Source organism: Colobus angolensis, unplaced genomic scaffold (genome assembly GCF_000951035.1).
Source record: "Colobus angolensis palliatus isolate OR3802 unplaced genomic scaffold, Cang.pa_1.0 Scaffold114, whole genome shotgun sequence".
NCBI classification, from domain to species: Eukaryota; Metazoa; Chordata; class Mammalia; order Primates; family Cercopithecidae; genus Colobus; species Colobus angolensis.
The window spans coordinates 1,083,750-1,094,252 of record NW_012112475.1 but is presented as its reverse complement, the minus strand read 5'-3'; the positions used below and the strand labels follow the sequence as shown (position 1 = coordinate 1,094,252).

Genomic DNA, 10,503 nt, shown 5'->3' with positions numbered 1-10,503 from the left:
CCCGTCTCGGCCTCCCAAAGTGCTGGGATTACAGGCTTGAGCCACCGTGCCCGGCCTTGACTTTTTTTCATAAAGCAATGGATTTAATGGCTTCCTTGGCCAGCTTCTTTGGAATGATCAGTGTTCCTGTCATTATAGGAAAGATCTCTATATGGATTTTTATTGATAAATCTAATATAGAAAGATCTATATTCTGCACTTTTTCTCAGTGATAATAAACAGGAACACTTGACCAAATCTACCCCACACAGTGCAGATAACATCTCAAAAGCTCAGTAAACTGTTATTCTAATAAATTATTATTTTTTTATTTTTTATTTTGAGACAGAGTCTTACCCTGTCACCCAGGCTGGGGTACAGTGGTGTGATCACAGCTCACTGTAGCCTCGACTTCCTGGACTCAGTTGATCCTCCCATCCCAACCTCATGAGTAGCTGGGAACACAGGCGTGCGCCACCACATCCAGCTAGTTTTTCTTTTTTAGAGAGATAAGGCCTCCCTGTGTTGGCCAGCCTGTTCTTAAACTCCTGGCAATCCTCGTGTCCAGCAATTCTCCTGTCTCAAGGTGGTGTGGATTACAGGCATGAGCCATTGTGCCCAACCATAATTCTAATATATTTTAAAATCTGATGCAAGTAAAACATGTGAGAGTATCTGTTGTATACCCATCATTGTTATGTCCATTATGGTACCCTTCATATAACCCTGTGCTGAATTATCCCCAGGGACAGATAAAGAAAATCACTGTCACTAGTGAGTGATGGAGCATTCTTCACATCAGGCTCACTTTTTGCCTCACATGCTTTCTCCTTGAGATCTATAAGTTTTTCTTCTTTCCAGTCACTTAGGAGTAGCCTTTCCCTTCAGATAACCTCATTATATTTTATCTTGTATTTACACCTCTGCTCTTTGCCAGTCTCTAATTTAAAAAAAAAAAAAAGCAATTTATAATGATTTGTAAATGCCCTTGTTTGTGGACAATTTATCATAGAAGATTCTTCTCAAATAGCATGTTTCTGAGATGTTTCAGTAATACAGTGGTTCCCCCTTACCCACAGGGAATACATTCTAAGACCCCCAGTGGATGCCTGAAACCATGGGAAGTATTGAACCCTACATACATTCCTTTTGAACTGTAACTGAACCCATATCATACACTATGGCTGTAACGTTTTCTGTTTGAGATGCAGCAGCAAAATGAGCACAAACGTCTTTTTCCTTCTTACAGTAGATGTCAGCAACCTCAGCATAGGAATTTTTTCTTTCCTTACGAAGTCAAGAACTTCCACCTTTTCACTTAGTACTTTATAGCTTCACTTTGGTGTATCCAAATTGCCAACATCACTCCTCTTTTACTTTGGGGCCATTATTAAGTAATATCAGGGTTACTTGACCACAAGCACTGCACCACCATGACAGTTCATCTGATGGTAACCAAGACGGCTACTAAGTGACTTATGGTCAGATAGTGTATACTCCGGACAAAGGGATAATTCACATCCTAGGTGGGATGGTGTGAGATTTCGTCACACTATTCCGTATGGTGCTCAATTTAAAACTTATGAATTGTTTATTTCTGAAATTTTCCATTTAATATTTTTGGACCTTGGTTGACTGTAAGTAATTGAAACTGTGGAAACTGAAACTGCAGATAAGAGGGAGAGTGCTGGGTGTTCTGTGTTACTTTCCTGGGGAGCTACAGAATAGTTCTACTCTTCAGTTTAATCTTTGATTCTTTAAATTCCTATGTAGGAAAAAATATCACTGCTATCACACAGATAACTGTTTATTACTTTATTCTTTCATCTGTTTTCTGTTTTCATGATATCCTTAGCAAGTCGCGCACAGTGAAGAAATTATTCAGACATATTTTCTTGTTTTGACTCATCAAGTTCTTTAGCTTCGCATGGTTTAGGTGTTGAACCATAAGTCATTTTGGAGGTACATGTTGTAATATCTGGGTTTTATTTTTTAATATATACACACATATATATGCACACATGCATTTATTTGTAATACACACACATACACAAATATATTCAGAATAATCAAAAGACAAACTCATGGGGTGACTAAATTGTCAGTTACTTTGAAATTATAATTGAGTTGGACCTTTATGGCAAAACCAAGGTTTATTTTGACTTCCTGGGACTAAATCTTTATGGCTGTTTGATATTTTAAGCAATAGTGTTTATGGACTCAAGCCACAATTGAGGGAAAAGAATTTTCTTCTTCTTGAACTGTATCTAAGGTTCTCCAAGATTGCAAAGAGTTCAATATATGGTTGATTCTTTCATGGGATCCAGCTAGAATGTAACACATAACTATCAGTTTCATAAAAATTCAAAAAGGAAGTCACCATTACTAGGATGACATAAAGGCGTGTCATAGCCTTCTTCCTACAGGGACTTACTATGATCCTACTGTGACCCCAAGCAGAGGGTTAAAATGCCTACTTTGGAACATGCCCTTTCCCATCATCTGAGCAACTGCTGAATTTGTCACCTTGTAAACCACTTGGATAGATCTCATTACATGAAGGGCGTTCATGCCACCCAGCTTCCTACAAAAATACCACTTTACATTGTGCTTGGTGATTTTGCAGCTGTTAATTCTTGGATCATTCCATACAGTATCTCTGAGGTTACATGGATAACTTGTTGATAGTATACCTATTTTCCACAGAAAACAGATGTTAAAATTAACTTGGTCAAGGTCACATACCTAGTTAATAGTATGTCCAGAATTTGACACGAGGATTTCTGTCTTCTAATCATCATTCCTGTTTATTAAGCACCTTCTTTATCCCTTGCAGTGATTTAGGCATCATCTTTAATCATTACATGTTTCTTGACAGGTAGGTCTTACTGTCATTCATTTTACATATGTTGAAAATGAGGCCTAGAAAGGTGAAATGAATTGGTGAAATTCAATTGCGTTGTAACAGAATGAGAATTCAAACCGAATCTCTCAGTCTTCATACCTGTGCTTTTTCTGCTTCATTCACTTGAAACATGAAGAAAACACTAGTGTTGTAGATTTTGGGTGGTGAAATGAAAAGTATCAATCTGTAAACAGTTCTTTAGTGGCTGGGTTTGGCCCACTATCGAAGCTTTTGGTTGGTTAGAGCACATAGTTCAGCATTCTGCAGTTGGACTGCTCTAACTTTTTTATTCTGCCAAGTGCTGAATGTTAAAACTCATCTCACTGCTAAGCCTTCCTCAAGCCTTTGGCACCCTTGCTATAGAGCCAGGTGGTCTGAAGAAAGGCTCCCTCTAGGTTGTTGCACACTGTACACAACACATTACAGTGCGAGACAACTGTCAGTTCCTTCCTTTCCTTCTCCCCTACCCTTCCAGAAAGCTGGGGCCCAGATGGAAGAGCTGGAAATGTGTCAGCTGTTCTCTGAAGGGCATTGAGAAAATACTGTCAGGAAGAAAAGGCAAGCGCAACAGCTCATTAGTCCACTAATCAGACAGGACGACCATCAATTTCACAAAGAAAATGTCCTGAACAGAGAGATGGGAAGGGCTGGCACAGTGTTGCCCACATAGTTCTGGGAACTGCACATTTTTGTCAGGGGATTTGTAACTTGGGGGCATTGCTTTCTTGATTGACTTTATTATATCCCTTTCCAAAGTGTGGCCACTGCAAACTGAAGCATAAAAAATAGTATTTGGAGATACTTTTCTTACTAAAAAGTGTCCCATCAATGCACAAAAATGTTCCTTGTTGCCAGGATCGTGAACACTCTTGTAGGTATTGTCTTTATAGCTGTGCTATCACAGAAAGAAAACTTGGACTTAACCTTCTCATTTGAGCCTTTGCTGCCCATTTTTTGCACTTGAATTTGAATTCAGCAGTTATTGGAGAATGAATGCCTGGTACTTAAGTGAAAAGCTTAGAATTACTGTGAGGAACATAGCTCAATTTAAAGGTGATTATGGTAACCCTGGTCCTATTAACCAAGTGTGTAGCAAGTTCTCTTTGATAGGGAAAAATAACTTCTTAGATATGTTAGAATATTACTTGTTGTTATCGAGTCTGATTCCTGTTAGCTCAGACCTACCTAATTGTAGCATCATGAAGTTTATCTAATTTATCTTTCTGAAATTTTGTTGCCATTTAGTATTATCAAACAGCTGCCTGTTATTAATTGTTCCCATAGATGAAGTAGCCTCTGCTTAATGTAGAATCAGCTCTACTTTTCGTTTTTTTGAACAATATATAGCATGAATGACATTTACATGTTTGAGGTCAGAGAGGCTGACTCCCTCTTTTATCCTACTTGATGTAGTTGATATTAATGGTGGTTGTTTTTTTTTTAAGACGGAATCTTGCTCTGTCGCCCAGGCTAGAGTACAGTGGCATGATTTTGGCTCACTGCAACTTCTGCCTCCCACGTTCAAACGATTCTCCGGCCTCAACCTCCCCAGTAACTGGGATTACAGGCACCCACCACTACACCCAGCTAATTTTTATATTTTTATAAAGACAGGGTTTCACCACGTTGGCCAGGCTGATCTCAAACTCCTGACCTTAGGTGATCCACCCACCTCAGCCTCCCAAAGTGCTAGGATTACATGCATGAGCCACCGCGCCCAGCCTATTAATATTGATTTATATACAACTGATTGTGATTTTCTTTTCATGTCATGCAGTTGAGGCCTAAGTCTAGATAGTTCCTATGTTAGCTTTTTCCCCCTCATAATTTGATTCATTTATAAGGAGAAGTTAAAAAAAATGCATTTGAGGTAAGCTATATTTGTAACCTGGTTTCTTCCTTTCTCAGCCACTATCTAGAGACTGCTAACTTTCAGTTCATGTCACCTCTTGACCTTGTTTCCTTGTTTTAGTTCCTAGAATTGAAGTAACAAAGTGCCACAAACTGAGTGGCTTAAGACAAGAGAAATTTATTCTCTCACAGTTCAGAAAGCCAGAAGCACAAAATTGAGGTATCAGCAAGATTGATTCCTTCCTGGGGTTTCAGAGGACAAATGTGTCTCCTGCTCCCTCCTGGCTTGCTGGTTACTGGCACTCTTTGGCACTCCTCGGTGTATAGATGTGTCACTCCAGTCCCTGCCTCTGTCACCACTTGGCGTGACTGTCCTCACATCGGCTTCCCTCTGTGTATGTCTGTGTCTGTGTCACATCCCTTCTTTAGGGACACCATTCAGATTGGATTTAGAGCCCACTCAGACAGTCTAGGATGATCTCCTCCTCTCAAGAATTTTAACTTAATAACATCTTCAAAGACCCTTTTGCCAAATCAGGTAACATTCACAGTTCCAGATGTTAGGACGTGGACATATCTTTTAGGGGGTCACTATTCAGCCTATTATACTAGGCAATCCTCTAGGGAAATATGTTGGTATTTCAAATTGTTGTCTGTTTCTGCAACCGTTTAGAAAACCCTAACCTCCATTTCTCTGATTCTCTGCAGTTGGTCCTGAGAAAAGGGTGCCAGCAATGCCTGGATCGCCTGTGGAAGTGAAGATACAGTCCAGATCCTCACCTCCCACCATGCCACCCCTCCCACCAATAAATCCTGGAGGACCGAGACCAGTGTCCTTCACTCCTACTGCATGTGAGACCTCTTAGTTACTTATGTTTGTAGTTCAGAGTGACATTTGGATCTAAGTGACTGACTTGCATGAAGCCTTCCACATATATTATTCAATATTTTCAAAGTGCTATGAAAATATAGACACAGATATATATTTCTGGTTGTTTCTTTTCTAAATTACTTATACCCTCTGAGAATAATACCTAGTTTATTTGGATATTTAGTTTTTTAAATATTTTGTTTTCATATTCTTTGGCTGGTAACTATTTTTATTTCTTTGACTCTAAAAATAATGAATTTAAATTATTATATTGCCATATGAGATTCAACGTAAGTTTTCTAAAATTATGGAATTTGAAAAATGTTCCAATGCTGTCATGGTAAGACTTTTTACAAAAGAGAATATTGTTGTATTAGTTTACTAGGGCTACCATAATGAAATACCACAGACTGGATTTATTTTTATTAACTTTTTATTTATTTTTATTAACTTTTAATTAACTTTTAATTTTTATTAACTTTTTTACAATTCTGGAGTCAAGAATGTAAAGATCAAGGTGTTGTCAGGTTTGGTTTTACCTGGGCCTTGTAGATGGTTGCCTTCTTGCCGTATCCTCACATGGCCATTCCTCCATTTGTGTGTGTCCCTGGTGTCTCTTCCCCTGCCTTCAAGGATAATAATCGTATTGGATTAGGGACTATTTGTAATACCTCTTTTAACCTTAATGAATTCTTCAAAGTCTCTATCTCCAAATATAGTCATATTCTGAGGTACAAGGGGTTAAGACTTAAATGTATGAATTTGGCCAAGGCTCAGGCAGAATTCAGTCCATAACCATCATGTTAGCTAATAATATATGTAACAAGATATTCAACTTCACTAACTATCATGGAAATGCAAACTAACACCCAATACAGTACCATTATACACCCACCAGGATGTTCAAAATGATACCAAGTTTTGATGAGGATGTAACTTGAATACTCATACAATGCTGGTTGGAATGTAATTTAGTACATCTTTTGGAAATTGTTTGGCAGTTTGCACTAATGCTGAATTTCCACGTGCCCTGTAACTCAACAATTTCAGTCCTGTGTATCTATAATCACCAAAAGAACCCCAAATAAACTAGTCTACATACATGCACACAAGTGTCTTGATCTTCATTTGAGTTCTGCCTTTCCATGCACATGCTGCCACCCCCAGTTCACTTTGACACTCTGCACATCTTTTGCCTATAAACCAAAATGTACTGCTATTTTTGGAGTGCCCAAAGAGTGTCAGAGCACTGAGCTAGATGCTGTATGTATTGTTTCATTTAAATACCATTACACAAGCTTGCACACTGTCCTTGCTCAAAATTTTTTGGTTTGGGTGTTTATTGTTTTAAAAGGCAAGAGAAGAGAATGTAAGATGTACAGCTTTAATTGGAAGTTTATTATTTTCCGAAAACATTTGAATTTAAGTAGCTGGTAACTACAGCATTCAGTTTGAGCCAGAGTGAATGAAAAGAAGTATGATACCCCTTTTCTTAAATTCTAATATCTGTTAAACAGCCCTAGACATATATACTGTCTTGAAAAGAAACAGATTTAAACCTCAGCCATCAATCAGATCTCAGGATACACCAATAGATATATGTATGTACAAATTCAGCCCTTTTTGCTTCCATATTTGGCTGCTTGGCGGTGGTTGTGTTTCATTTCAGAAAATGTGATCATACATTTTTTACTGAAGAGACTAAGAAAAAGCCTTTCTATACATCAGAGTAGCTAAATGCATGGTAATGTGTTATTTTTATTGGTTCCTTCAAAAGGGAGCAACTTTCCTATGGCAGTTGACCTTTCTATGAAAACAAAGAAATGGCAGACTATTGCAACTAATTTTCTGGATTGCTGAGGTTGAGTGTTCAACTTTCCTTTCTGTAGCTTTACTAATTTCCTTTAGTGGAAGACACAAGAAAATTCACCCCTTTTCTCAGGCCGTTAGTCTTTTATGCGTTAATCATTCAGTAGCATTTTCCTAAACACTTAACCTTTTGCTAGCAAATGAACAAAGCAGAAATATACACTGTTTACACAGCTTATAAAACTTAAAGTGTGCACATATGTTTTGTGTATTGTATTATTAATAAGTGAACATCTATTAAGGCAACATAAATGCAGAAATAAACAAGCATAGGCCAGGCATGGTGGCTCACTCCTGTAATCCTAACACTTTGGGAGGCCAAGGAGGGCAGATCACTTGAGGTCAGGAATTTGAGACTAGCCTGGCCAATGTGGTGAAACCCTGTCTCTACTAAAAATACAAAAAATTAGCTGCGTGTGGTGGCGCGCACCTGTAATCCCAACTACTCAGGAGGCTGAGGAAGGAGAATCGTTTGAACCCAAGAGACGGAGGTTGCAGTGAGCCAAGATCACACCACTGCACTCCAGCCTGGGCAGCAGAGCAAGACTCTGTCTCAAAGTAAAATAGTGGAAGCATGCATATGCACATAGGCAGCACAGAGATGTAGTGAATCCACTAAGGTTACCTTCAAGTGGAACAGCAGCAGCAGCATGTGTCAAAGAATGCTCCTTAACAGAGATGATACCTGAACTGTGTGGGATGAAGAAGAGCTTGCCAGGTCAAATTTGAATAAGGTTCAGTGTAAGAAGAGGGAACAGAGGTGGTTAACTGACTGTGATTGGCCTAGAGGAAGTAGAAGGGAAGTGGAAGATTTTTTATGATAATAAGTTTGTTTTTGGCAAAATATGATTAAATGTCATTTTTCTAAGCTAGGTAAAGATGAAATGATTGGCTTTTTAAACATTGCTTATGTCTTAAATTGTTTCTTATGTTTTTAGATACAGTTTCACTATTTTAGTTTTTTAAGGCTGGATATGATTAAGTGAAAACAGAATGACACTTAGGTACTAGATAATTTAGATTTTTACTTAATGCCAACATGAACGTAGCTCAATGCCAGGCACAGTGGCTTATGCCTGTAATCCCAGCCTTTGGGAGGCCAAGGCAGGAGGATCACTTGAGCCCAGGAGTTTGAGACCAGCCTGGGCAATATAATGAGACTCCCTTATCTACAAAAAATTTTAAAAAAGAAATTAACTGTGCATGGTGGCATGTAACTGTAGTCCCAGCAACTCAGGAGGCTGAGGTGGGAGGACACCTGAGTCCAGGAGGTCGAGGCTGCAATGGGCCAAGATAGTGCGGCTGTGCTCCGGCTTGGATGACAGAATGAGACCCTGCCTCAAAAAAACAAAACCATAGCTCTAGGGTTGTTTTCCAAATTAAAATTTTCAAGAAACGACTATTAAGAACTAAATAGGAAAACTGTAATTAATCACATGTAGTATAATTTGAGCAAAAATGTAGGATGGGAGTGTCCTGCATGGAATCAGGAAGATGCTTTATTGAATGGCCGAGGGTTTGGCAGTATTAATCTAGCACTGTTAAGGCAGACAGTAACTGGCTCTAATGGACATGAGTATTCTGGATGGCCAAAGAAATAGGTACCTTATTGTAGGAATAAGTCATTAAATCAGTAGGCCTAAAAAGTATCCCTCATATTATCATAACTTTCTTCTGGTGTCTTGCTCACATACTACCTTCTGATTGACTGCCTAGTGTTTTGGGGACCTTGAAATTGGGAAGGAGATGCGATGTAAAAGATGGGCACGAGTATCCTGTCACTGGAAGGATCTATTGGCCCAGACTCATCTCAAGCACTACCTGTTGCAGGAAGTCTTTCTTAAAACTACCCACCCCTGCCCATGGCACCTGTAGAGTTAGATAGATGTCCCTTCTTATTGCTCTCAGAGCACTCTGCTTTCTTTTTAACACTCGACTTACTCTGTTACCATTTTTGTCTGACAGCAATCTCATTGAGGACAGAACCAGTTTTGCATACTTTTATAACATGTACTTTACAAAATTCAAATGAACAAATGAAGGAGAACACAAACAAGAAAAAAATGAACAAACGTCCCCTTGTTTTCCACGTAACTTGAGTCTTTCATTTTGGCTTTCTTTTAGTAAGCAATGGAATCAACCATTCTCCTCCTACCCTGAATGGCGCCCCATCACCACCACAGAGATTCAGCAATGGTCCTGCCTCCTCCACATCATCTGCACTCACAAATCAGCAGTTGCCAGCCACCTGTGGTGCTCGACAGCTCAGCAAGTTGAAACGCTTTCTTACCACTCTGCAACAGTTTGGAAATGACATCTCCCCTGAGATTGGGGAGAAGGTGCGGACTCTTGTTCTTGCACTGGTGGTAAGTACAGCCTCACTGTTGTTCTCAGCTGCCCGAGTATGTGGTTCAGGTCCAAAGCCAGCAGAGAAGTTCTAGATATTTCTGCTCATTTTCAAACCCATAGTAATATGGCAAACGCTACAGACTAGACTAGTTATTGAATAACTTGTATAAAACTGTTTAAATATAGGTTCTTTCTTTCTTTCTTTCTTTTCTTTCTTTTCTTTCTTCTCTTTCTTTTTTTTTTTTTTTGAGACAGGGTCTCACTCTGTCACCTAGCCTGGAGGAAGATGGTACGAACACAGCTCACTTCAGCCTTGACCTTCCAGGTTTAAGCAATTGTCTTGCTACAGCCTCCTGAGTAGTTGGGACTACATGTGCATGCCACCATGCCCAGCTAATTTTTATATTTTCGTAGAGACGGAATCTCCCTATCTTGTCAGGCTGGTCTCAAACTCCTAGCCTCAAGCAGTCTGCCTGCCTCGGCTTCCCAAAGTGCTGGGATTACAGACATGATGTTTAATCGTGGATTTTATATCAATGCTTATCAAATAAACAATCAATAATGTTTACTTGTTATTTAAGATGTTGATTTAGGCCGGGCGCGGTGGCTCAAGCCTGTAATCCCAGCACTTTGGGAGGCCGAGACGGGCGGATCACGAGGTCAGGAGATTGAGACCATC

At 39.3% G+C, this 10,503-nt stretch overlaps 1 protein-coding gene across 1 annotated transcript in view; it reads left to right on the top strand.

The window, feature by feature from the left end:
• CBFA2T2 (core-binding factor, runt domain, alpha subunit 2; translocated to, 2) overlaps positions 1-10,503 on the top strand; it is a 56,666-nt gene that overhangs the window by 1,660 nt on the left and 44,503 nt on the right. The window contains exons 2-3 of the mRNA XM_011960581.1: positions 5,444-5,587; positions 9,600-9,877. Coding sequence (XP_011815971.1) covers positions 5,470-5,587; positions 9,600-9,877 — 396 coding nt within the window. The 5' untranslated portion in view covers positions 5,444-5,469. The remainder of the gene's footprint in view (positions 1-5,443; positions 5,588-9,599; positions 9,878-10,503) is intronic.